At 48.7% G+C, this 26,921-nt stretch overlaps 2 protein-coding genes across 2 annotated transcripts; both read left to right on the plus strand.

The window, feature by feature from the left end:
- The first annotated feature begins 18,278 nt into the window (after positions 1–18,278).
- LOC119342162 (myelin transcription factor 1-like protein) lies at positions 18,279–21,533 on the plus strand. The gene is made up of 6 exons (XM_037614003.1): positions 18,279–18,606; positions 18,682–19,094; positions 19,182–19,484; positions 20,068–20,376; positions 20,463–21,153; positions 21,254–21,533. The coding sequence occupies exons 2-5, from the start codon at positions 19,051–19,053 to the stop codon at positions 20,518–20,520; spliced, it is 714 nt and encodes a 237-aa protein (XP_037469900.1). The 5' UTR covers positions 18,279–18,606; positions 18,682–19,050; the 3' UTR covers positions 20,521–21,153; positions 21,254–21,533.
- On the plus strand, positions 20,730–25,355 carry LOC119339217. Its single transcript, XM_037611353.1, has 13 exons — positions 20,730–21,153; positions 21,655–21,860; positions 21,946–22,104; positions 22,205–22,324; positions 22,427–22,667; positions 22,769–23,314; positions 23,405–23,470; positions 23,557–23,884; positions 23,994–24,189; positions 24,277–24,369; positions 24,471–24,727; positions 24,817–24,892; positions 24,983–25,355. Exons 1-11 carry the CDS (start codon positions 20,730–20,732, stop codon positions 24,630–24,632), a joined length of 2,541 nt encoding a protein of 846 aa, XP_037467250.1. The 3' UTR covers positions 24,633–24,727; positions 24,817–24,892; positions 24,983–25,355.
- Positions 25,356–26,921: the final 1,566 nt, after the last annotated feature.

Below are 26,921 nucleotides of genomic sequence, written 5' to 3' on the forward strand. Positions count from 1 at the left end.
CCCTGGCCGAACCCTCCAACATGAGTGGTAGGTGTTTCATGGCCACTTCATCATTGCCACTGCCAATCTGCACAGCCACTCGATAGTCTTCGAGCCAAGTTTCAGGCTTGGACTCACCAGTGAACTTACTTACCCCAGTTGCCAACCTGAAGTTGGGAGGGATCACTGCGGCTCTGATGACTCTGCTAAAACATTCTGGACCTGAAACATGGACTCGGCTGCTGGTGGGCGCATCTCTGTCGTGGCCTCCTCGATGAGCTCTGTTCCGATCGACCAAACCTTGCACGATGATGGATCTCGCGTCAAAGCTTGGTTCCCTGGGGTCGACCGGAGCTCTTCGCCCAACACTGAGCTGGCGCCTGTCATCTTGCTGCCGAGGGGCGTAAGACCCACCCCTTGGGGGAGGAGTGGGCACCCGACGCCGATCATCATGATCGAATCGATCATCATACTGGTCACGTCGACCTCCACGTCCCTCATGCCGCAGAGGCGATCTTGGGCTATGAGCCGGCTAGACTGTATTCGCAGCGGCGGATCGACTGTGAATCCTATTGCGTGACTGTGACACAGCTGAATTCTGATCTCCTGCTGTCCGGAGCAAATCTCGGCTCTTCATCAAGCCTCTGACAGCCTCCGATTGAGAGGGCTGAATTGACTCTGCTATACGGGCTGCAGCTGCTAAATTCTGAATCGGGGTTCGATATACCTGAGTTGGTTGCGGAAAGAGTTGACGTCGACTGAAGTCGGGTACTCGTTACCGCGCGCGTTCGTCGAGTGCTCGCTGGAGGTTCTCCAGTCGAGTGTGTTCAGCCAAGTTGGCCAAACGCGCCTCCTCCAAGGCGCGAGCCTTGGGAGTTTCTCCTGCGATGGGAGTATGCAGAGCATCCATATTCCGGCGGCGAAGATCTTCCCTTTGCAGAGAAGTGAGTGGCTCGGGTTGATATTCCTCGTAGACCTGAGCGGGGTCGCCTCCGCCGTCCGCCCCATCAGTGCGGGGGAAGCCGGGAGGACTACGAGGCCCATTGACCATCAGAACCTCCGCCGCTGGATCACTGCCGTCGCACTCGGATGCAGTCTCTACGGAGCCAGTCGATAGATCGAACATGCCGTAGAGAGATTCGTCGGGCTCGATTGCCGCAACTTGGGTGGTAGCCGATTGGCGAGCCACTGCGTGTCTCACCCACCGCTGAATCCTCGACCGACCAGAGCGCTTGCGCTGGCGGGAGACAGGCAGGGAGGACGACACATGAGTCGACCGATACGGAGCCTACGGTTGTCGCAGCAGGACGCCGCGGACACATGAGCGGAAGTGCGTTGCCCCGCGGACAGGAAGCGCGTCGATGTCGAGTGGAGCCTCCTGGAGCCAAGCGGAGTCGTCGGCGATGAACGTGAGTGCGCCGAGACGGATCTCGCGGCCCTCGACCAGAACTCCGCCAGAAACCATGATGAAGGCAATTGGAACAAATGCAACTTCTCCAATAAGCCGTTAAGACACCTGCCCCACGATGGGCGCCAACTGTCGTTGTACTAAGACTGACAGTAGAATGGGGGGTAGGTATGGAGAGGCAAGATCTTAGCTATGGAGTAGTTGTATACGCAAGGGATTTACGAGTTCAGGCCCTTCTCGGAGGAAGTAATAGCCCTACGTCTCGGAGCCCGGAGGCGGTCGACTAGATTATAAGCGTATGAGTTACAGGGGTGCGAACCCTTCTGCCAATGGAGGGGGTGGCTTATATAGTGTCTGCCAGCACCCCAGCAAGCCCACGCAGCGGAGGGTTTAAAGTACATTAAGGCCAGGCGTTACTGGTAACGCCTTACATAAAGTGTCATCATGGCTATAAAGACTACTTAATTACAGACCATTTGGATACAGAGTGGCTTTTGATCTCCTAGTGGTCGAGTGAGTCTTCATGGTCGAGTGTCTTCGAGTCCGCCGAGTGGCATTCCTCTTGGTCGACTGGAAGGCAGCTTCTTATAAAGATGTCCTTGGGGAGGGTACCTTGGACAGGTCCATGACCCTACCCTAGGTACATGACTTCGTCAACGCTCACCACTCGGAGTTGTTTTTTAACCAACGCGAGGACTGGCTCGCGGCTAAGCCCCCGAGTGGGAGGGACACTCACCACTCAAAGTAGTTTTTAACTTAGGCGAGGACTGGCTCGCGGCTAAGCCCCCTAGTGGGAGGGACGCTCACCACTCGTAGTATTTAAACTTAGGCGAGGACCGGCTCGCAGCTGAGCCCCCGAGTGGGAGGGATGCTCTGTACTCGGAGTAGTTTTTTACCTTAGGAGAGGACTGGCTCACGGCTAAGCCCCCGATTGGGAGGGACGCTCACCACTCGGAGTAGTTTTTTAACTTAGGTGAGGGCTGGCTCACGGTTAAGCCCCTGAGTGGGAGGAACGCTCACAACTCAGAGTAGTTTTTTTAACTTAGGTGAGGACTGGCTTGCTGCTAAGCCTCCGAGTGGGAGGGACGCTCCCCACTCGGAGGAGGTTTTAAACTTAGGCGAGGACCGGCTCGCGGCTAAGGCCCCGAGTGGCAGGGATGCTCTCCACTCAGAGTAGTTTTTTAAATTACGCGAGGACTGGCTCACGACTAAGCCCCCGAGTGGGAGGGATGCTCACCACTTGGAGCAGTTTTTTTAACTTAGGCGAGGACTGGCTCGGAGCTAAGCCCCCATGTGGGAAGGACGCTTACCACTCGGAGTAGTTTTTTAACTTAGGTGAGGACTGGCTCACAGCTAGGCCCCCGAGTGGGAGGGATGCTCACCACTCGGAATAGTTTTTTAACTTAGGCGAGGACTGGCTCGCGGCTAAGCCCCCGAGTGGGAGGGACTCTCAGCACTCGGAGTAGGTTTTTAACTTAGGCGAGGACTAGCTCGCAGCTAAGCCCCCAAGTGGGAGGGACGCTCCCCACTCAAAGTAATTTTTAAACTTAGGCGAGAACTAGCTCGCGGCTAAGCCTCCGAGTGGGAGGAATGCTCTCCACTCAGAGTAATTTTTAAACTTAGGCAAGGATTAGCTCGCGGCTAAGCCACCCACTAGGGGTTTTTGGAACATGCACTTGTGCAAGTGAAATCATCAAACGACTGTCGGAGTCATGTCTTTGAGAAGAAAATGTTTCTAAAAGTACTCATATTACAACTTGACAATTTAGCTGTCAAGTATAAAATCGACGAAGAAGATCTGCGTTCCAGACGCGTGGCTCGTCGATCTTTTTTGCGAGGTTGTAGAGGTGGTAGGGTCCATTATGCAACACCTTGGCGACGATGAAAGGACCTTCCCACGCGGGGCAAGCTTGTGCCGCTGCTGCTGATCCACTCGGAGCACGAGATCTCCCTCTTGGAGTGTCCGACCCTTGACGTGCCTTGCATGGAAACGGCGAAGGTCTTGCTGGTAAACAGTCGACCATATTAGGGCCATCTCTCGTTCTTCCTCCAAGTGATCGACAACATCTTGCCGTGCCTGCTTTGCTTTGGCTTCTGAATAAAGCTCCACTCAGGGTGAGTTGTGGAAGAGATCACTCGGCAGCATGGATTCGGCTCCATACACCATGGAGAAAGGGGTGCGGTGCGTAGACCGATTAGGAGACGTCCTTAATCCCCACAAGACAGACAGTAGTTCTCCCTGCATGTTTAAGATCACGCATGAGCCGTGGCTTCAACCCTTGAAGGATTAGGCCGTTCTCCCTCTCAGCTTGGCCTTTCTACTGTGGGTGCGCAATGGATGCGTAATCCACCCGAGTGCCTTGGGTGGTGCAGAACCTTCTGAACTCTTATGAATCAAAATTTGAGCCGTTGTCTATGATAATGCTATGAGGGACCCCATATCTGAAGATCACTTTTCTCATGAACTTCATTGTCGTGCGCCAATCTAACTTCTTGATCGGTTTTGCTTCAATCCATTTGGTAAACTTGTCGACTGCTACGAGCAGATGAGTGAAACCACTCGCGCCTGTCCTAAGCGGCCCAACCATATCCAATTCCCAAGCAGCTAACGGCCAGACGATTGGAATTGTCTTTAAAGCAGACGTGGGTTTGTGGGACAAGTTCACATAGAACTGGCATCCTTCACAATGTTGGACGATCTCTTTAGCAACTTCGTTGGCACGTGGCCTGTAAAAACGGGCTCAGAATGCTTTGGCTCCAATTGTCCGTGAGGACGCATGATGACCACAAGTTCCCGAGTGAATCTCCTATAGGATCAGTCGACCTTTCTCTCGGGAAATGCATCGTCGAGCCACGCCAGTGACACTCTCTCTGTATAGCTGTTCGTTCATCACAGTGAAAGCTTTGGATCCGCGGACAATCTGACGTGCCCTGGGAGTTCTTGCCTGAGCAAATATGCAATATATGGCACAGTCCAGTCGGGCGTAATCACTAGAATCTCCATAACCAAGTCGATGACTGCAGGGATCTCGTTTTCGGTCGGGTTAGAGGGACCTATAGCTTGGGGAGGCTCCTCAGTGAAAGGATCCTCCTACACTAACGGGGAATGGAGGTGCTCGAGGAACACGTTGCTGGGGATAGGTTTCCGAGTGGACCCGATCTTGGCCAAATCATCAGCTGCTTGGTTTTTTACTCAGGGAATGTGATGAAGCTTCGGACACTCGAATTTCTTTTCTAACTTCCTCACTGCGTTGTAGTATCCGGTCATAGCAGGTTTTCTGACGTCCCATTCCTTAATCACTTGATTGACCACCAGATCTGAGTCGCTGTATACCATCAGGTGACAGATGCCAAGTGAGATGGTCATACGCAACCCGTAGAGGAGTGCTTCATGTTCAGCCTCATTATTGGATGAATCAAAATGAATCTGGAGGACATAACTGAGCCGATCACCTTTTGGGGACACCAGAACCACTCCGGCGCCAGAACCATTCAGCATCTTGGAGCCATCGAAGAACATAGTCTAATTCCCCGAGTGGATCTGAGTCGGTTGTTGTTGTTCTATCCACTCGGCCAAAAAATCTGCAAGTGCTTGGGACTTGATTGCCTTCTTTGCTTAGAACTTGATATCAAAAGGGAGGAGTTCGATGGCCCATTTGGCCACTTGACCGGTTGCATCCCGATTGTTCATGATTTCAGACAGCGGGGCATCACTGATAACCGAGAGCGAGTGTTCTTGGAAATAGTGAGCAACTTTCTTTGCTATTTAGTAAATACCATAGACAAGCTTCTAGTAATGGGGATACCTTTGCTTAGAAGGAGTCAGGACTTTAGAGATGTAATAAACTAGTCGCTGAACTTTGTAGGCCTTGCCCTCTTCTTCCCGTTCCACTGTGAGGACTGTGCTGACGACTTGTCCAGTAGCTGCAATGTACAAAAGCAGGGGTTCTTTGTTGTTCGGGGCAGCAAGCACCGACTGGGTGGAAAACAAGGCTATGAGCTCAACAAATGTTGCTTGTGCTTCGGTAGTCCAGTCGAACGTATCTGATTTCTTCATCAATCGGTACAAAAGGCAATGCCTTTTCTTCGAGACGAGAAATGAATTGACTCAGCGCTGCGAGACAGCCTGTTAGCTTCTGGACATCGTGCATGCGCACGGGGCGTTTCATTCGGACAATTGCGTTGATTTTCTCAGGATTGGCATCTATTCCTTGTTCGAAAACGAGGAAACCGAGTAACTTGCCTCCGGGCACGCCAAAAGTGCATTTGGACGTATTTAACTTGATGTCATACCTCCTTAGGTTGGCAAAGGTTTCAGCGAGATCAGTCAGCAGGTCGTAACCTTTGCGTGACTTGACAACGATATCATCCATGTAGGCCTCAATGTTCCAACTGATCAGAGTGAGCAGGCAATTCTGGATCACGCGCATAAAGGTCGCACTAACATTTTTGAGGTCGAACGGTATGGTGACATAACAAAAACACTCAAAAGGGGTGACGAAGGCAGTTTTCATTTTATCTGGCCCATACAGTCGGGTTTGATGGTACCCGGAGTACGCATCAAGAAAATACAAATGCTCGCACCCCACAGTGGAATCCACTATATGGTCGATATGGGGGAGCGGAAAATGATCTTTCAGGAAGGCCCGATTGATATGTTTGAAATCAATACACATACAGAGTGAATTGTCCTTCTCGGGGACCATGATGACATTGGCGAGCCACTCAGAGTGGTATATTTCGCGTATGAACTCAGTTTCCAGGAGCCAAGCTACTTCCTCGCCAATTGCCTTCCTCTTCTCCGCAGTAGAGCGACGGAGATGCTCCTTAACAGGTTTGGCCTTCGAGTCAACTCTCAAGCGGTGCTCAGCTAGTCCCCTGGGTACACCTGGCATGTCAGATGGTATCCATGCAAAGATGTCCCAGTTCTCACAGAGGAATTAGATGAGCGCGGCAACCTATTTGTTGTTTGAGATGTTGGTCGGAGCGGTCGCATGATCTGTCGGGTGAACATGAACTTGCTTTGTCTCACGTGCTGATTGGAAAGAAGATTCGGAGGCTGGCTTCTTGGAACAAATCAAATCAGTCGAATCAACATTTCTCTTGTATTCTTACAATTCTACCATCGCCATCTGCTCGTCAGCAATTTAGGATCCTTGCTAGAGACACTCCTTAGCCCTCTGCCTATTCCCCGTGATTGTGATTACGCCCTTGGGACCGGGCATGTTCAACTTGAGGTAAACATAACATGGACGGGCCATGAAACGTGCATAAGCAGGTTGACCGAGGATAGCTTGGTAGACACTGTGAAAATCCACCACTTCGAATGTCAACTTTTCCTTCTGAAAATTCTTCGAGTCGCCGAAAACTACATCCAAAGAAATCTGACCGACTGACCTTGCTTTCTTCCCCGGAATGACTTCGTGAAACTGCATGTTGCTCTCACTAAGTCGGGAAACCGGAATGACCAACCCTTTAAGGGTCTCGACATAGAGTATATTCAAGCCACTCCCACCATCCATGAGGACCTTCTGTAACCGAGTGTCTTCCACGACTGGATGAACCACAAACGCTTGCCGCCCAGGGGTAGCAACGTAAGCTGGGTGGTCTGACTAATCAAAATTGATGGGAGTTTTTTACCACCTAAGATACGTCGTGGTTGCTGGAACAATCATATTAACTTCTAGGTTGATAACTTTCAGTGGACTATTACTCTCCACGTCAGCAAAAATCACAAGAGTGGCATTGACTTTCGGGTAATCCTCAACCTTTTCTTCTTCGTCATCTTTGTCGGAGCCCTTTTCACTCAGCTGACCTTCACGGAACTGTTGAATCAAAAGCCTGCACTGTCGAGTGGTATGCTTGGGCAATATCAGGTTACCCTCTTCGTCTTTTTTCGTGTGAAAGGCACACGGCAAGTCGAGGACGTCCTGTCCCGACTGGTCTTTCTTTGTTTTGCGCACCCAGTGTTCTTTGGATTTCCCTTTGAACTTGCCTTGTGCAGCCACATTAGCCACCTCTGCCTGGCCTGTGCCCTCGGCCTTGCGCTTCTGTTTTCGACTGGGATTATCACCACCAGCGTCAGGATCAACAACCTTTCCCTTGCCACTGCGGAGACGATATTCTTCCTCGCCATTCGCGTACCGAGTGGCTATCTCCATCATTCTGCTCATAGTCAAAGTCCCATACTGACCGAATTTCAATATGAGCTCTCTGTACCTGACACCATCCTTGAAAGTGCAAACAGCCTGATGATCGGTAACATTCTCAACCACATGGTGAAGTGTTGTCTAACGATGTATGTAATCTCTCAGGGTCTCATTCGTCTTTTGAATGCAGTGCTGCAATTCGGTCAGCCTGGCAGGACGCTTGCAAGTGCCCTCGAACGTTTTAATAAACACCCGAGCCAAATCTTCCCAGCAGTATACACCACAGGAGCCAGCTGGTACAACCTTGCTCGAGCCGACCCTTCTAGCATCAAAGGAAAGTGCTTCATAGCGACATAATCATTGCCCCCACCAATCTACACAGCCACATGATAATCCTCCAACCATGTCGCTGGCTTCGACTCGCCAATGAAGTTGTTTACTCCATTGGCTGACCTGAAGTTGGGCGGTATCTCCGCAGCCGGATGGCCCTGCTGAAACATTCGGGTCCAGAGACGAAAGTGCCACTTCCACTCGGACGATCTCTGTCCAAGTTCTCTCGGGAAGCTCTGCCTCTGTCGACTAAATTCTGCACAAGGACGAACCTTGCGTTGAACCCTGGATCTCGGGGATCGACTGGTTCTCTCTACTCGTCGCCGTATGGGCGCCAGCTATCATACTGCGGGGCACGTATGATCCGCTCCTCGGAGGGGGCGTCGGCACTTGACGGCAGTCATCACGGTGATGTCGTGGAGCAAACTGACCACGGCCTTGATCCAGGTACTGATCCTGGCGGTAACCGCAATCATCACGCCATGAAGGCGATCTGGGGCTATGGGCCGACTGAACTGTGTCAGCCCTAACGGATCTGCCATGAATTTTATTGCACGACTGGGAAACAGCCGAATTTTGTTCATCAGCCGCCCTTAGGAGCGCTCTGGTCTGCTGAAGACCTCTTCTAGCCTCGGACCATGAGGGCTGGATAGAATCTGTGATCCTCGTGGCTGCTGCCATGTTCTGAATCAGAGTGCGGAACACCTGATGCTCGTTCAGAGATTCACCCAGGAATAGTTGTCCCTGTTGCCGATTGCAGTTTGGAGGTTGCCTGCGGGCTCGGTCATCGAGTGATTTCAGGAGTTCTTTAAGGCGCATGCATTCAGCCAGAGTTGCTATGCGCATGGCTTCCAAAGCCTGAGCCTCGGCGGTCATGCCATCGATGGGAGTTTGAAGGACCTGCTCATTCCCGCGAAGCAGTTCTTCCCTTTGTTCCACACTGAGGGGTTGCGGGTAATACTCGACGTTGAGATGTGACGGACCACCGCTACCATCGCCGCCATGGGGTAATCCCGGTGGGCTTTGCTGAGGACCAACCACAAACACTTCTGCCACCGGGTCGTTGCTTTCGCACTCGAAAGGAGCATCCGAGTGATCAGTCAACTGATCGATCAAGTCATAGAGGGATTCATTGGGCTCGATTGCCGGGATCTGCAGGGTGGATGACTGAGGAGCCACCGCATGCCTCACCCACCGCTGGAGCTGCGAGCGACCGGATCGCTTGCAACGGCAAGTAGTGGGGAGAGAAAACATCACCGGAGTCGACTGATACGAAGTCGGCGGCTGCCGGAGCAGGATGCCACATGTACTTGCATAGAAGTGCGCCGCCCCGCGAATAAGGAGTGCCTCGACGTCCAGAGGAGCTTCCTGGAGCCACGCCGAGTCGTCGGCGACAAAACTAAGAGCGCCGAGACGGATCTCGCGGCCTAGAGACAAGCCGCCGCCGGAAACCATGATGAAGGAGTTCGAAGAACGCAACCACGCCGGAAGTCGCTTAGACGCCTGCCCCATGGTGGGCGCCAACTGTCATGGGAACAAATATGACAGTCAAGATTAGGGGTACGTATGAGATGGCAGTGCCTAGCTACAGCGAGGTTGTACACTCGGATTTACGAGTTCAGGCCCCTCTCGGGAGAGGTAACGACCCTACGTCTCGGTGCTGCGGGAGCTTGTTATCTGGAGTGTTGAGTTACTGGGGGTGCGGACCCTTGTGCAGGAGCAGAGGGGCGGCTTATATAGAGTCCGCTAGCCCCTCATGAATGCCCATTTACTCAAGGGTGTGAGCATTACAGGTAACGGCTCAGGGTGGACACGGTCCGGGCCGGGCCGGTCCCTGACCGAGCCGTCGTTTGGACCGGCCATCGGCGGTCCGGACTGGACCGGACCGAGCAGCGTCGCGGTCCTGTTTTCAGGGACCGGACCGCAGCGACGAAAGCCCGGGCTGGACCGAGCGGCTTGTTTGGACCGGCCGGTGGTCACCACAGAGCTCGCGCCGGAGCACGACGACGCGGGGAGGGCGCTGGAGGCAGAGGGCTCGTCGTGGAGGTGTCCGGCGACTTCTGTGACTCATGGTGGATGGCACGGCGGCCAGGCAGAGCTCGGGAAGCAACAGCCACGAAGAATCCGGCACGACGGCCGGTGCACGACGACCAGTGTGCAGCGGCGGTTTAGGGCCTCCCGCTTTAAGTTCTACCTTCCAGGTGATAGATCCGGGCATGGAGCATCTAGTAGACATGCTTGCCAGCGTCAGGGAGGCCGGTGGCCGCGCGGATGAACGACGGCGGCGCTGACCAGTGCACGACCGACGCGCCCACCACGCAGCTCCGGCCACGTGCTCGCCACGCGCCTGCCACGATGTCGACACGCCCCCGCCACGCCCCCGCCTCGTCCCGACATGCCCCTGCTATGCTCTCGCCATGCCACAGCTAGTATTCGCCGGTACGCTCGGTCGGACCGAGCTTTAACCGGACCGGACCGAGGGATTTTCGGTCCCGTTTGCAGGGCCCGGACCGGCTGGATTTCACGCCGGGCCAGGACCGAGCCTGGCCGGACCGAGCGGGCCACGAGCTGGTCCTAAAGACCGCTCGTGCCGTCGACCCTGAGTAACGGCTGTAATTGGTGCTCTTTATGATGGCGAACTGATTGCCTGACTGTTGCTATCCCAGGGTAACTCTAGGTCTTCTGCCTTCGAGTGGTGTCTGGTACTCTGAGTGAATGGAGACAGTCGAGTGGTGGAGAAGTAACCGAGTGGATCTTGTGTCAAGTGACTTGCACGCAGCGGTCATTTCTGTCGGTGTCCCTTCTCTAACTTTGTAGGTCTTGGATTCCAGTATGCAATACCTTTGGGTAGGGTATGTAGGTCAGACTTGGGACCCTGTCCTAGGTATATGTCCTCGTCAACAGGTGTCGTGATCCGAGTGTGACGCTAACGGTAGCGGCATCGAGGCATGAACCAACTGCCTCTCCTTTCGGCAGCAGTGCACCATAGCGACACAGAGGCACATAGCAGACCTCCTTTTTGTAGTCTGCGATATGGGAGGTTGCCGCCCCGGAGCACGGCCGGTGCACCGCACCGCACCAGCCCCACTCCTAGACCTAGAGGTCAGCATCCATCCAAAGCCAAGCAGACCTCCTCGGGACACCACGCCTTTATCTGATCTGGTCCGAGGTGACGCAGCCGGCTGGGAATTGACACAATGAGACGAGATGATGCACACGCACCAACAGCGTGGGTGGCCGGGCGTGCGGACGGCAACGCCGTGCCGGCCGTGTGTGGCCTACAGCAGTACAGGCTAGTGGGGACACGCTATCCTCCGCATGAGGTTGGAGGAAGCAACAAGGCAACAATCTCGATCGTAAGGCTGGAGACGCTATCCGGTGCTGCTGCTGATTGCATGCTCGACTGTCTGCAAGCACATACCTAAACTTATCACTCGACTGCCATGTCATGCGATTTGGATGGACCATGGACGGGGAAGCCACCGCGGAACTACCCACTCGCGAAAATGGTATAGTATACCTCTAGTTGAGTGGATCACTCGAGGATGCTGCTTGCTTCGAGTTAAGCGAGCCAAAGCATAGCATGCGCTCTCATCTCAGTGCGTTACAATTTGCAAACTTAGACATCTTTCTTAGTACTATATACTACTAGTAGTAGTATTTGCTGATTTCGGTCAAGATCCTGTGCAAACTCCTATCACTTGACTAGAATGCTAGGGTGGTGGTGATATTTCACCATGCACGGTCGCTCAAACGAATGTATCCGGAGGACGTACATCCCTGTGTTGTGCATGAGGATGAAGAACACAGAATTGCAGATCTACGGCATCGTGGCCGGGAACTACTCGGCTCTGTTTCTCCCTTCAGGTTATGGAGGCCAGCTCAGCTAAGGATACTATCACAGAATTAACCATAGAGTAGAACCTATTTATCATGTCATGTGCTCTTAGGCCAAAAAGGTCCCAACTTGTTACATTCTTGTCCGTGGAACCAACCGCATCTCATCTCATATCAGATAGCAACGCCAGAAAAAGGAGTGAAATTGATACTCTCCAAGAAGTGAAAAGATGGCGAGCGAGATCCGAGGATGGGGTGACTTTAGATTCTCACTCGATAGGGGAAGGTAGCTATCCAACTGACAAGTAGGAGTTGGATTGGACTTGTTTTCAAGGAGGTGCGTGAGTGAGCCTTTTGAAAAATGAAAGAGCCGTGTGAGTGAGCGTGATCACGACAGGAACATGTCTGGTTTGATGCCAAATTGGCACTAGATGTACGTGGGAAGCATGCACAAGCACAAATATTAATAAACACCCGCACTATTATTATTATTATTTCTGTGATTCTTCTTGGCTTTTACGAGTCTAGTGCAGGAATCCAGCGATCTCCACAATAACTTTCCATCTGAGTCAGATCTGCTAGCTCTCTTTAGTTTATCACCTCCCTTTGTTTTTCCCTTTTCCGAACATTTCCTTGTCTTGTTAAACTTTCTCGCATTCTTCATTACCGTTAATTTTTTTCGCATCCTCCATTCACTACTAGTAGTAGCTAGGCGATCAGAGTGGGGGTTAATGGATAACAAAGTTAGGGTCGATGGGAACAATAATTGAGCCATGGAATTTTGCGAAATTGAGGAGGGGGGACGGGACCCTCACATTCACCTACGGCCTACGTGTGCACTCCTACGTGTCCGCTAAGATATCTACACATGTCAGCAGATCGGCGTGTGTTTTCAGCATCTCTCTAATTTCATCCCCTTTGATTGTTCTTCTCTTTTGTTCTTTTGTTAACCCTATTCCTTGTCTCATCTACCATGGCAAACTCCACAAAGTAGAAGTAATTCCATTGGGAAAAGTGAAGGCAATACGGATACTAGTATTAGATGGATTGATCGATGCTGCTGCGTGGCCGTACGGTGTTCGCAAGACATGATATGGCAATCCTAAGGCACAAGTTTTTTTTGGGGGGTTAACCTTCTTTCTTTCTGGTTACTTCAGATTTTTCCCTGCAAAAAAAAGGTTACTTCAAAATTTGTTGTCTTGAATAAAAATACTAGTTACATTCTCTGTTTCTAAATTGAAATGCCAAAGCCCGAACTTAAGTAGACGATCGGTTGGAACTTTCCTTGCGAGTTTCCTTAGCCCACTTTTCTTCTTCTTTATCCTAGGGATATACTTTACTAGTTTGAAACTTGTCATAAATAAGGTTATTCCCTGCCTACCTTTACTTTATTTTGAATCTTTTTTTTCTTCTTAATCTTTCTATTCAGAATTCAGTTAACGACGAGATTTACTATCCTTTCTTGCATTTTCATAACTCGTGAAATGCCGAGTAGGCACGAATTCCCCCAATTTGCGACCTACCAGTCCTCTATTTAAGAACAGAGGTTGTACTTTATGGTCACGTGGCATTAAGACGATGTGAAAGAAAAGGGCACCGAGACATTTTTGCCAGTGTCACCACTATACTAGTTAGCTAGCCCACTCATGTACATGATTAGCCATTGGAGGAAATTAAAGGTGGTTAGGATAGGTATTGTGGTATTTGTCCACGACTGTGCTCTCACATCACAAAGCAGCCTGATATGTATGAAAACTGTGTGATAATCTCTGGCTTTCAGTAGCGCCGCCCCCAAGCATGCACCAACGCTATCTAGCTAGCTGGGTAGGTCCAAAAAAGTCCAGTGGTTACTGGTTAGCATAGATAGCATACGGACAGGGGAACAAATCTGTGCCATCTTTGCTGGGTGCTGTCTGTCTCTTGGTTAATCGTCTTTCAATTTCAGGGAGGAACAAATCAAGTTCCGTGTAGTGTTGTAGAAGCTAGCTATGTCGTGTCATCACTACAATATATAAGCTCCCTCGAAATTAAGCACTGTCAGCGCTCCTGGGCTGGGATGGTCAACTGGCCACATATCTTATTTTCTTAGAAGAATCACTATTATTTTCTTAGAAAAACCATGGTCATTTACTAGGTACGTATTGTTTTTTCTTGAATGCAGTACAATCGAACTCGCTTACATACACGAGCATACACTCATCTCTATGAATGCATATACGCAGATCTTACCCCTATGAGTATGTCTGAGAGACTGAGTCGACACATCATCTTAAGATTGATGAAGTCTCCACAAACGCTAGTTCATGGGAACGTCTCCACCCACTAAACATACATCAGCGAAAGGCCTGTAATAAATCTAGAAAATGCGAGCACTAATGTCAAGTTTGGGACTTGGGACTTGAACTCCGGTGGCAAGGGATACCAATGTCCTCCTAACCATCCAACATTTGGTATTGTTTACTATTTGGGTCAACCATCTAACTACTTGTGTCCAACACTTAATGTTTTATGTGTCACTTACTCCATGAATTAAAACCACAACATTTATTTTAGATCAGAGCGACTACTTTTTTGTGAGAAAAAAAAGGTTACAAGCATACACTCATCTCTATGAATGCACATACGAAGATCTTACCCCTATGAGTATGTCTGAGAGACTGAGTCGGCACATCATCTTAAGATTGATGAAGTCTCCACAAACGCTAGTTCATGGGAACGTCTCCTCCCACTAAACATACATCAGTGAAAGGCCTGTAATAAATCTGGAAAATGCGAGCACTAATGTCAAGTTTGAGACTTGGGACTTGAACTCCGGTGGCAAGGGATACCAATGTCCTCCTAACCATCCAACATTTGGTATTGTTTACTATTTGGGCCAACCATCTAACTACTTGTGTCCAACACTTAATGTGTTATGTGTCACTTACTCCATGAATTAAAACCACAACATTTATTTTAGATCAGAGCGACTACTTTTTTGCAAGAAAAAAAAGGTTACATGTCGCTCATGTACATCAGGTACGAGGAAAATTAATGTTGCGGCCAAACATATCCACACCTATAAAAGTGATGTACCATCAAACAGTGGCATGATCACCGCCAGCTTGGCCCAGCACCGCCTCCCCTGTGTCACATGGTTGTATGGTCATTGTCAGTCCACCACCACGCCGCATGCCCCCGCCCATCTCTCCATCTTTCCCCCCTTCCCTCATGGTGGTACGCACGAGCCATCATCGCCTCCTCCGCACCACATGGTTGCACACGTACCCGACCCATCACCTGCTCCTCCGCATCATATGGTTGCACGGGCGCCGCGAGTCCATCGCCGCCTCCTTCGCACCACACGGTTGCACGGGCGCCCGTCCACACCGCCTCCTCCGCACCACAAGGCTGCACGGGCTTTGGATGTCCACCACCACACCGCACACCCTGCCCATTGCTCCATATTTCTCCCCTTCTTTTGTGCGGTAATTAATGTCCAACGACGATGATGCTTGGAGCCTAGAGACGACTATCGTCTTCGGAACTTGGTCGCCTTCATCAACACGCCATGGCCCACAAGGTCTGCAGTACAACTCCCGATATCTTCTTCCTCTCCCACTGTCATCCTTTGTTTGGCATCATGATTCAAATTCATTTTCGATTGCTTCGGTGCTAAACAAGTAGGGGACTATACCGGGATTTTATCTCACTGTGTAAGGTTTCAATTTGAAAGCCCCATGCTTCACTTCTTAAGTACCATCTCCGTGCTTGTGGATTAACAACCTCATGCAGTTTATATATGGCATGGTTTATGCTGCCTCTGTTCCACAATACAGTGCATATTAGTTTTTTTCAGTCAAAAATGTCCATTTGACCATGTTTCTAGAATAAACTATCAATATCTGAAGTACTAAATAAGTAAACTACAACAATGCATGTGGATGTTGATTTTTTTAAGACACTTGGTCAAACATTGGCGCGTTTGACTTTCCAAAACAAAGTATGTACTATATTTTAGAACGGAGGGAGTATGAATTAGGATATGGTTCCAAACCTAAGGAGCACGGTCTCTAACTGAATTTAATTGGCACTAAAACAATAAGACAAGATGATAACTAGGTTTTCCTATGAAGATAATTTGGTTAACTGTCACCGGATCGCTTATGTACGCAACTGATCAGGCCTTATTAATCCATTAGTAATGTTACATTCAAATGAAAATTGAGATCAATCACTTGTACTATTATCTCTTGATCCTCCCATTTATGTCTCTTCCTCTTAGAGGCTGCTATAAACATGATTCATTCCCTTTCCTATCGGTAGTCTGTGCAATTCATGCGTTTATTTCAAATATGTTCTTTCTATTTTGATTCTAAATACCCATATGAATGATCAATATTGAAAACCAGAAGCCATATACTTTGGTGCAGTGCTGCAACTTCCAAGTATTTCTCACTTTCACTACCCTTTTACCATTATTGGTGGTGTTTTGTATTATTTGTATGTGAGCAAAGTAAATTACGAAATATTGATTGGTCAAATCATAGAGTTGTATGATTGCTATAGATGAATACCACAATCAGAAGCCTCATTGACGCATATCATAGTTTTCAATTAGTTTCGCAGATGAATATTATCATGTCCATCCAGTACTATGGTTTAACCCTGCAGGTCCGGGACATGCTTGACGCCAACCACTATTTTGGATATGTTTATGGCAACCCATATTAATTTTGTGAAGAACAATAGTTGTAAAAAAAGTGAGTAATATCCTACCAAGTAAATGATGACGTGTCTTAGCATCTAGACATATCCTGCAATGCAATAAAGGGTGTTCTCTTAATTACCAGGGTAAATTTGGTAATTCAAATGAGGTTGGTTTCAACATGATAATTACTTAGGGATTTTATGGGACATTAACAACATTTTGTTTTACTGTTTGAAAACTTTTATTGTTTGCCGCGACTTTGATTTTGAATTTGGAACGGTTTTGAATCAACGCGAGTTTAACAACCGTAATCGTGGTGACGTGGAACCATTAGCAGGGAATTACTGTAGCATAATTATCCGGACGTCACAATTCTCCTCTACTACAAGAAATCTCGTCCTGAGATTTTAAGAGGTGGAGTAAAGGGGAAAGTCCTGGTTACGAAATTCTAACGGTTCTTCTCGGTCTTGGCTGCTCTCCCTGAAGTAGTTGATCCTCTTCGTTGATGTCTTTATTTCTCTACTTCAGGCCAGCACATCGCCGCCTGGCCAAAAGTATAAAATTTGACCCCATCGGGTAAAAAAGTATAGCACCAAAAGAATTGCCAAACATTGTTCGGACATATGTACATGCCAAGCACATACCCAACCGTCCTCCAAACCACCCGGGCCACGGGGAAATTAAAAAAAAAAGGTGTTGCGTGTGGTTCTATTTTGCTGCCAACGTGATTATCTGCATCCCGCAATTAAAAGACGATCGACAATGCTCTACTTTGGTAGAGATTTTTTTTTGGAATCAAATTAAATCTTAAGCTGGCGATAGCTTTTGCCCAAATTAAGCGTACGGATCGATCGGCCGGATTTGCACGAAAGTACAGGCAAGAATGAATGAATGGTCGATCTGTTCTCGCCAAATCAATTACTAGCTCATTCATTCCCTTATTTTGAGCCTTTATCTCTACCTCTGCCTCCACGTTTTAACTTACTCCCTTATTATTTTCCAATATATATACAGCTAGACAGCCAAAAAAAGCCTAATATCTGGTAGCACATTAAAGTACGTACGTTGATTCTGAGCATAGTGCATGCAGATGGAGTGCATGAACGTACTACTCGTACGTAACGCGCCAAACGCATGCAGTTTGTTTCTTTCCCGAATTACCCTCCACTAACCACGGCTTTTGATTCCTGATCTTTACCAAGTCCGGAGACCTCCACTAACCAGAGCGCGTAATTTGTTTTGATTGACATTAGTTTCCTTACACCCTAAGATTCGTGCAGCGATTGATCAAATTAACCCTCAACGATGCGTGCTGATTTGGCGCCACAACATATACTGTACCACAGTAACTTAAACGATACAGTATATGCCAAGGCTTGTGTTCTGCAAATTAGTCAACCGATCGATGGAATCGTCGGGAACGGAAGCCAGCAATTTCGGTGCAGAAAGGTAATATAACACGGCGAATTCGTGGTTTCCACTCCAAATTTAGGGAGAGATTGAAACAGAAGCCATAAATAAAAGGAAAATCCCTCCTGAAAACGAGAAGGATTAACTATTGGGGGCCGGTCAATCTCATCGTCAGTTGCTTTCTCACTCGGGATGCCAACCAAAACCCGGTCACGCACCATAAATACTTGGCAGCCTGCCATCTACGGACCTCGTTTCTTTGCCACCCTGCCCGCCCGTCCCCTCGCCGATCGCTGACCTCACCTCCCACATCTGACTAACTCCGGCCGGTGACGCATCGCCTTGGCTGTATATATAGGGAGCTAGCGGACGACCCGCGCGCCCGATCAATCACCATGGCTTCCCTGGAACTGCAACGCCTGCGCCACATGTTACTCACCACCGGCGCCGGCGGCGGCCACCACCAGCTCGGCTCCGCCGCTGCTATGCCAGCCAGTGGGCCTTGTTATGGCGCTGTGGTGCCGTGCCAGCGCGGGAACCGACCGTACGCGGACCTCTTCACGCTGCCGCTGCCGCTGCCGCCGCCGCCCGCGACGACGGCGGCCGCGGAGCAGTATTCGGAGTTCTTGGCGATGGCTGCGGCTGATCTGGCGAAGAAGGGCGTCAGCCCCGACGGTGCTCAGGAAATGATCACCAAGAAGCGGAGGCGCGACGAGCAGTCGTCGATGCTTGGCGCGGCCGACGTTCTTGCGGCCCGCGCGCAACAGCAGATCACCGACGTCGACAGCATCCTGCTCAAACATGTAAGTCCCATGATCATATCGCCGCCACCGATCGATACTTTGCGTTTCAGGCTTTAACAGTGGTCGATGATGCAGGCGAGAAAGATGTCAAATATGGCTATTCTTAACTAGTTAGACGCACAACTCGTATCGACGCCGTCCGCTCGTCGTGTGGATCAGCGCCCCAGGCCCCACACGGACCCACTAGATTGTGCCTATTTCCTCTTTTCTCAGCGCATACGGAGAGAATACACGTCCTATCGTATCTGCCATCCTACCTACGCACGACGTGTAGCATGTACTCGCCTACCCCCCGTCCACTACCCCGTGACCAGCCCCCACCCCCGACCATCCCCATCCGTGATTCAAAATTCGAATCGAAGCAGGCAGACGCAGCTGCATCGAGCGGACGAACCACGGCCTCCCCGTCCACGCGCCTGGATCCCTAGGTTGCTTCACGATTCAATGATGAATCGCGGTGCAGAGTCATTCACGGATCTCCTCTTCAGGTATCTCCTCGTCTTGTGGATCCTCTTTTTCGTCGGCGCATTTTCTCCAAAGGGCAGCAATCCTCATCTTGCCATTGCCTGCGGCAGATTTTGTTCCCAGCCGGCCGCAACAGAGGGCGTCCCAGATCTGGGATTGCTAGAGGAGGAGGAGGAGGAGGAGGAGGAGGAGGAGGTCGAGGACGAGGAGGAGGAGGGCGAAGAGCGCATCCATCCTAATTTCCAGAATCATTCTCCTTCTTCAAGCCAAGATGGAGAGAAATCTGATGCCACAGATTCAGGAACTCCTGAAGATCAGGAGGCTATGCCATATTTCTCCAACGTCCCAGATATTGACGACGCAGAAGAGACCCAGCCCGAATCGCATCCCATTCCAGTTCCGTGGACTCAAAGGTACTAGCACGGGTCTATATTCAGTTTCTAGTTTTTAGTTTTGGCATTGATGAATGTTAAATTTAGCTGAAGAGGAGAAGTAGGCAAGATTGTCAAAAGTCAGGACTGAATACCTTAAGATTCGATGTAGCGTGTTCAGTTGTTTGCTGTCAAATCTGTTTTTAGTTGTAGCACGTTTAGTGGGATGACAGTAACAGTACACTTGCCCAAATTTCTCATCCATGTGTCAAAGAATCATGAATCTGGGTATGTGGTCACAGTAAATTATAGTGACAGTTTTCTGCTGTCCTTTTTTTAATAAATTGGGGTGGGCACGGGCATGTACAGCAGGACGTTCTTTTTAAGAAGGACGAAACTTATCATAATAGACGGTTAAATATTTCAGAATGCTTGGATTCAACAACTGATACTTATCATGTACACATGAGGCCGTCATCTCCGAGTTGTCTGAATTCATCATTGTGTTTTCCACAATGCAAATCAGACACTTATGATCCAAGTCATTGGAATGTGCATATTCTGATCATACTTGCGCTATTTTGTTTACATTTGCTTCTGCGGCTTACATCTCTGATTTACTTAGGGTCCGACTTGGCAAAATTCCTGACAGCCGTGCCACATTATCGGGAAGGAAAAGTGCTTTGGAAAAGGCCATGAGAAATTACGCTGATAAGAAGTCAGAGTTCGTCGTCAAGCCAGAGATCGGCCAGGAATTTGATTCTTTGGCCGAAGCTTATGACTTCTACAACCTATACTCGTGGGAGATTGGTTTTGGCATCAAGTATGGGCAATGCAGAAGAAACGTTGAAAAGTGCAAGACGGTCCAGGACATAGTTTGCGGATGCGCGATGAGTTATATCATCCAGCCGGCTAACATTTGCAATTGCATTCAGTATGATATATATCCAATTTTTTGATTTTTTGGCTGAAAAGTCCATATTTATGTCTCATTGCTTTCGTTTACCACCATTTTATCAGGGGAAACCACGCAGGGAAAATTCACATTCAGTATGCTGCCAATGTCCTGCGCTTATGAGGTTGCATCGCACGTCAGACCATGGTTGGTTCATCCATGATGTGAAGCATGAGCATAATCACAGTATGTCACAAACATGTGGAGAGAAGTTGCACTGGCCATCTCACAGGCACATTGATGCCCATGCCAAAGACATTGTCATGCACCTTAGGAACAACAATATATCATTAAGCAAGACTTTCGGTGTGATTGCAAGCTTTTTTCGGGATATGGAAAACTTGCCCTTTAACAAGAGATCTCTGCGTTATCTCTGCAAGAGGATGAATCAGCAGCAGGGCGATGATGACATCAGAAAGACGATACAACTCTTCTCTGAATTGAAAGAGAAGGATCCAAACTTTGTCGACAGTGTGCTTGTTGATGAAGGCAGCAAGATCAGGGCATTGATGTGGAAAGACGGTAAGAGCCGACACCAGTACAAATTCTTTGGAGATGCAATAACATTCGACACAACATATCGTACGAACCAGTACGACATGCCGTTTGGTCTTTTTGTTGGTGTCAACAATCACTTTCAGAGCATCATCCTTGGAGGAGTGTTGCTACGCGATGAAACAACTGAGACTTTTGAGTGGGTGTTCAAGGAATTTGCATCTTTGATGGGAGGGAAGGCTCCAAAAACAATACTCACGGGTAATTTAAAAGCACCAACAAAATGTAACATTAATTCCTTGGATTACTATTTCTCTTTGCATCGCCCTCACCATGAATGTCATTTCTTCATTTATCACAGACCAAGCCCGTGCAATGGAGAGGGCTATATGTTCCCAGTGGCCTGATACAACTCACAGATGGTGCAAATGGCATGTATTGCAAAAAGCAAGGGAACATATAGGTTCTGTTTATTCAAAAAACAGTGATTTCAGAGACGAGTTTCACAAACTTCTCGAGTATATGGTCACAGTAGATGAGTTTGAAACCGCATGGGCCAGCTTGATTGAGAAATATCAACTTGCAGACCACCCATGGCTCACTCAAATATATGAAGTTAGAACAAAATGGGCAAAGCCATATTTTGCAGGTGTGTTCTGCGCAAGGATGACGAGCACACAGCGTTCCGAGAGTGCAAACCGTTGTGTGCAATGACCAAGGCAGAATCTGATGCTTTCAAGGTTGCCTATGTTGTATGTGCAGTTACATATGTTCTCGCGCCACCGTTGAAGCACAACTACTTCCTGACGGAATACTGGGGAGGTCTGCACACCCCTGATCTCATACACATGTACAACTGGGGTAAGTATGTCTGGGAGGAAGTGCTTCTATCAGCTGGGAGGGTCAAGTCAGAGCTCCTTGGGGGCAAAGTTAAATCAAACATCTCTGGTTGCACTTTCTTCATTCAGGTATGGGTAAACTAAGCTGGTTTGAGTCTTGTGCATACGAAGATGAATATGTGATGACTAATATTGTAGATAAATAATGCCACAGGTGTTCTATCTGGACAATCTTGATCTTGAGGACGAGAACCTACCACACGACGTCTTCCCAAGATGCAAGGTCTATGATCAGAAAAAGATTAACATGGTTATTGAAAAGGACACAAGCACAGGAAAGAACGCAGATATTGTTATATACGGACTACTTCTGGTACAGTCCTAAACGTTGACCCTACTCATTTTGGTTGTTTTTCAGATGTTATCTTTGCATTATGTTTGCAACTAACTTGCAGTGAATATTTGTTGTTCAGCCGAGGCCGGCGCACACAGTGTGCTATAGCAGGAACAGAGCTTCAATGTCCTTCATTGGCAAGATTGCTGATATCGGAGCCGGGTCAAGCAGATATCAAAGAGCACCGATGATCGAGGAGGTACTAAAGTTATCGCAATATACATATTGACCTACGTGCTAGTGTGTTCAGAATGCTGCATGATGTACATTCAGTGCTGATTTCCGTTTTGTGTAATATCAGATTGTTACTATACTTGTGGAAAAAGTGGGCCAATATTCATCTAGATGCCGAGCAGCGTTGCAAGCGGCGTCTAAGAAAGGGGCCAATATAAACAAAAAGCACGCGGATGGGTGGGATGGTGTTGTGAGGGAGACTGACATTTTCATTGAAGAAGAGACCTCTAAGATGCTCGCAGATATTGATGAAATATCAGAAACTGTAAGGCAGAACAACAAAAGGCCAAGGGAACAAGACTACCAAGGTAAACGAGTTATGCTATGAATATGACCAAAATTAAATGGACCAGGACTTGATGAATCATATGTTGTGCTTGTGATTGATACCTTTGTATTGACGATACAGGTGATGATGTCTCGCCTGAAGAGTCCGGAGAAGAGTCGCCATTTTCACCACGTTCGGCCATTTGTCCTGTGAATACAGATAATCGGAATGTAGATGATGGTAATCCTATCCATAGGTCAAATGACAGTCAACGGGGTGGTTCCCCGAAAAGAGCAAGGGTCGAAGAGACAGAGGAGGATCCTGACCCGGCGATTAAGAATCTGGAAGGACTGGTCGCGGCAGCAGACCAAGACAATGAAGTAACAAATGACACTGTGGTGCATGAACAAATGCCAATCCAGGCCAAAGCAGCAGATGGTAGGCAATGGGTATATGGCCCTAATGCAGCGCTTAACACAGAGGTTCCCTCATATGACCTCGGAATAGACAATGCTGAGCCAGTCCTGTCACCGGGAAGGGAATTGTCAGTTGTGGCTAAAACTCAACAACCGTTCCACATTCAGCATCACACTGCCCAGGCCGGTCCAAGCAGACTCAAAATAGATTTCACAGGTTTTAGGAGCAAAGACCTGATGGATGATTTCAGTAGAGCGGTGACACCAGAAGGTAAATTGATTTTGTCCCATGGGATGTACCATACTTCGCCAGTCATCTTTCAATATTCCTGTACCTAACATGCTTTGTCAATAGTTGCAGGTACGAGCTCCGTGCCATCAGCTAACACAACACCTGTATCAACATATGGGAAAAATGAACTCCAAGGTGATAGAACATGTAATGAATAACACTAACACACTGTGTGATGCTGTATTTGGATCATGCTGATGTTGGGAAAATGTACATTGCAGGCTCAGGGCTTGACATAATATGCACTCCTGTGCACAGGGCGATAGAGCCGAATAAGGCGGCGGGAACAACACCTGTTAGCCTGAACAGGGAGATCGCGGCACAAGAGTTGGACGTACATGAGGAGATGGAGGAGGCAGCAATCAACCTGAACATTCCACAGACACAAGATGGCCTCAGTACACAGCCACAACGAAAAAGAACAGTTAAGCCAGGCAAGGCTGCACGGTCCCCTTTTGTTCTGGGGTACGATCCTCCCCTAAGAGCACCAGCTAATGTTGAAAAGGTCTTCAAGATGTTTATGAAGGAGCCCGCATCTGCAAGGAAAGAGTATGTACTATTTATGCGGCATCCAGCAATATTTCCATAGATTTCAATCTTTTTCTGGGGTGCTTGTCACAAGCGATTCTCACATTATCGTGTGTTTTTACATTTGCAGCAATTGGGTTATAAGCACTCAGCCAAAATACATCGAGCTCTCTGCCGAGCGAATCAGGACGAACCTTTCGGAAGGGGGTGTGATAGATAATGATTTGATGACAATAGCAGTTAGAAGATATCAGCAGATTGACTACACTTTTGCATTGGATAAAGATGAAGGGTGCTGGCGACATTGTCTCGAGCCAGACTTTGTGGTGAGGACCGCATTTTATGCTTAAGTAATATGTATTTTTGATATGATCAAGCAGCTCTGCCTAATGATTCGTTGTTTGATTTGACAGAACCATGTGAGCAGAGGAGACGTGATTGTGAGGTATGTGCAGGACATGTTTATTGGGGAACATATCAAGTATGACGTGCATAGATGCACTGAGGTAATTCTGTCTAGATTTTTCATGCCTAGATATCATGCCTAGATTTTTCTATATATAGGACGGGTATTTTGATGCACATACATGTTTGATTTATTCTCTAGTTCTTACTCAACGTCAAGTTCAACTTCACATGGTCGACCTACATTTGGGATTTTGTAAAGAGGAGGATAATCGTTCTTGACCCAACAATTAACAACGGAGACGAGTCTGACAAAGTCATCCAGAGTAGGCACAGAAAGGTTGCAGACAATCTTCCCCAATGATGGTGCATTCAAGCATTTTTTCAAGGTTGGGCTCCTGACATGACGAGATGGAATACAGTGTTCCCGAAAGGGATAAACGTTGGTCTATGCAGCGGGTAATGTCGACAACTCAAAACTAATCGCAATGATGTTGTGAGGGGGGGTCTTAAGCACATGTGTTTACATTTTATCCGACCTTTCGCAGGCCAGACAGCGGGGTATATGCACTGCACTATGGCCGGAATTGGATGGGAAGCAAATTCAAGAGGGACCTGAACCTGGTTCGGACGAAGCTGTGACAATTGTTTTATTTTTATATTGCTGAAACACTGTGATTATGAACTGATAGTTCATGATTTGTTCCTATACAGCAACACGACGGGGTGCTCCATTCCAGGATGAACATACTGGTAGATGTGCTTGGACTGGAGGGGAACATTGGACACTTGCCTGAGAGATACAAGAAGTGCCTTGTTAGGAACAAGGAGGATGCGTGATGATTATTGCTCTAGCAAACTATCTGCGCTTGTTTGGTCGAGAATCGAAGCTGCAGTTTGAACTTTTATATGTATGGGACGTCCTAATCTGCAAGCTTTATGCTTTTGGGCAGTCAAGAAAACTGAATTTAGCGGACTGTAAGATTTAGTAAATTAAAGCTTTAACCATTTGGTGCAATCCGTTATGGCCTATAGGTGTTTGAAAAAACTATGCCCAAATTCACATCGTTGTGGATTTTATCCAGAACTCTGCATTTTAGACTGACGATAACAACATATTACAATGACTTTCCAACCCATCTATTACACGATTCTTCTCCTGCGGACCCAAAAACGGTTTCCACGGGTAGTGTGTGTATACTCCCCAATTTTTGAAAGTGTTTTCGCTTAAACAAATTAGTATATCAAGTTAAAAAAATTCGAGGCAGCGCTGCTGAACATTTGTACTAGAATCACATATGGGGAGTACATCATCTTAAGTGGCTCGTATACGAACTATAATGACAATCAGAAAGTGGTTTCCATGAAACTGAAGTAAAATAATCAATCACAAAAAGAGCAGTAAGTGGTGGTGTATAAGTAATTCCCCTGACCTTCATCTAGGGCGGGGCGACAGAAAACTGAATGAGACTGACGGCCTGTCGAACGCTCGCCGTTGACGCCAACCAGGTGGCCGCGTCCTCCGCCCCCGTTTTTTTAGCATAGCTCAGCAAAGAATTGGGGAATATGAGATGAATATAGATCAGTATCGAGATGGATATTTCCGATCTGGTACGGGTTTGACGAGTTCTGTTGATTTGTTACCTATATGCTTTGCCGGATCGACTTGCCCCAGTTCGATCTGCCACACCGCCGTCGGCAGTGTCTCTGAATCGGCGCCACGGCGGTGGAGGAGCTGAGTGGCGGAGGAGATGGATAAAGGGAAGGAAAGCTGCGGAGGTGTGGGGGGAGGGAGGGGTACTGTGCGCTCTGCCCCGCTGAACTTTACTGTGTTTCTCAACAGAACTTTATGGCGAATATACGGAAAATGGCTTGGCTTGTACCGCGACGTAATTAACATCTGTGTTAAACAGCTACGGGTCATTAATTATCCGGCATCCTCTAACCTCAAATGTAACGTGTATTGTGGATAAACGAGCACGGGTATAGCACGGGTATAGCACGTGTATTATGGACTACTTTGGCGGAGCAGAGGCAGAGCCAGACGAGGCTTATCGTCTCGGCCGTGGAGACCAGGGCGGCGAAGCGGCTCAAGGCCAAGGATGAGGAGATTGAGCGGATCAGGAGCATGAACTGGGCGCTCGAGGAGCGCCTGAGGAGCCTCTTCATGGAGGCCCAGATGTGGCGAGACGTCGCGCAGTCCAACGAGGCCACGGCCAACGTGCTCCGCGGCGACCTGCAGCGGGCGCTCGACGTCCAGGCGGTCCATGGCGGTGCAAGCGGCCATGGTCAGGAAGACGACGCCGAGTCGTGCTGCTGGGGGAGAACCAGGTGCCCCTCTACGCGGAGGAGGAGGTGGGCACGCCGGTAGTGGAGGAGCGTCACGCGACGGGAGCAGGAAGGTGCAAGGGGTGCCGCGAGGGCGCGGCCGTTGTGCTGCTGCTGCCGTGCCGGCACCTCTGCGTGTGCGCGTCGTGCGCGGCCGCGGCGCAGGCGTGCCCGGCGTGCGGAAGCGCCAAGAATGGCAGCGTCTGCGTCAACTTTTCGTGATGCGGGACGAATAGTTTTAGAGTCGGCATTTTGTTTCCTTCTGAAACTTATTAGAGTCGACTTTTGTTTGTATTCTTTTGTTCACTCCTTTTGTTATCGTTGT

The sequence above is a fragment of the Triticum dicoccoides genome, chromosome 7B, assembly GCF_002162155.2.
Source record: "Triticum dicoccoides isolate Atlit2015 ecotype Zavitan chromosome 7B, WEW_v2.0, whole genome shotgun sequence".
Taxonomy (NCBI): Eukaryota; Viridiplantae; Streptophyta; class Magnoliopsida; order Poales; family Poaceae; genus Triticum; species Triticum dicoccoides.

What these genes read in the sequence shown, in the direction of transcription:
- LOC119339217 (XM_037611353.1), top strand. Translation starts at nt 20,730, where the DNA reads ATGGAAAACTTGCCCTTTAACAAGAGATCTCTGCGTTATCTCTGCAAG. An exon ending in AAGGGAACAAGACTACCAAG is followed by an intron (nt 22,668 to 22,768) that starts GTAAACGAGTTA and finishes TTGACGATACAG; the next exon opens with GTGATGATGTCTCGCCTGAA. An exon ending in TGGGAAAAATGAACTCCAAG is followed by an intron (nt 23,471 to 23,556) that starts GTGATAGAACAT and finishes TGTACATTGCAG; the next exon opens with GCTCAGGGCTTGACATAATA.
- LOC119342162 (XM_037614003.1), top strand. Translation starts at nt 19,051, where the DNA reads ATGATGAATCGCGGTGCAGAGTCATTCACGGATCTCCTCTTCAG. An exon ending in CCAGTTCCGTGGACTCAAAG is followed by an intron (nt 19,485 to 20,067) that starts GTACTAGCACGG and finishes TGATTTACTTAG; the next exon opens with GGTCCGACTTGGCAAAATTC. An exon ending in AACATTTGCAATTGCATTCA is followed by an intron (nt 20,377 to 20,462) that starts GTATGATATATA and finishes CCATTTTATCAG; the next exon opens with GGGAAACCACGCAGGGAAAA.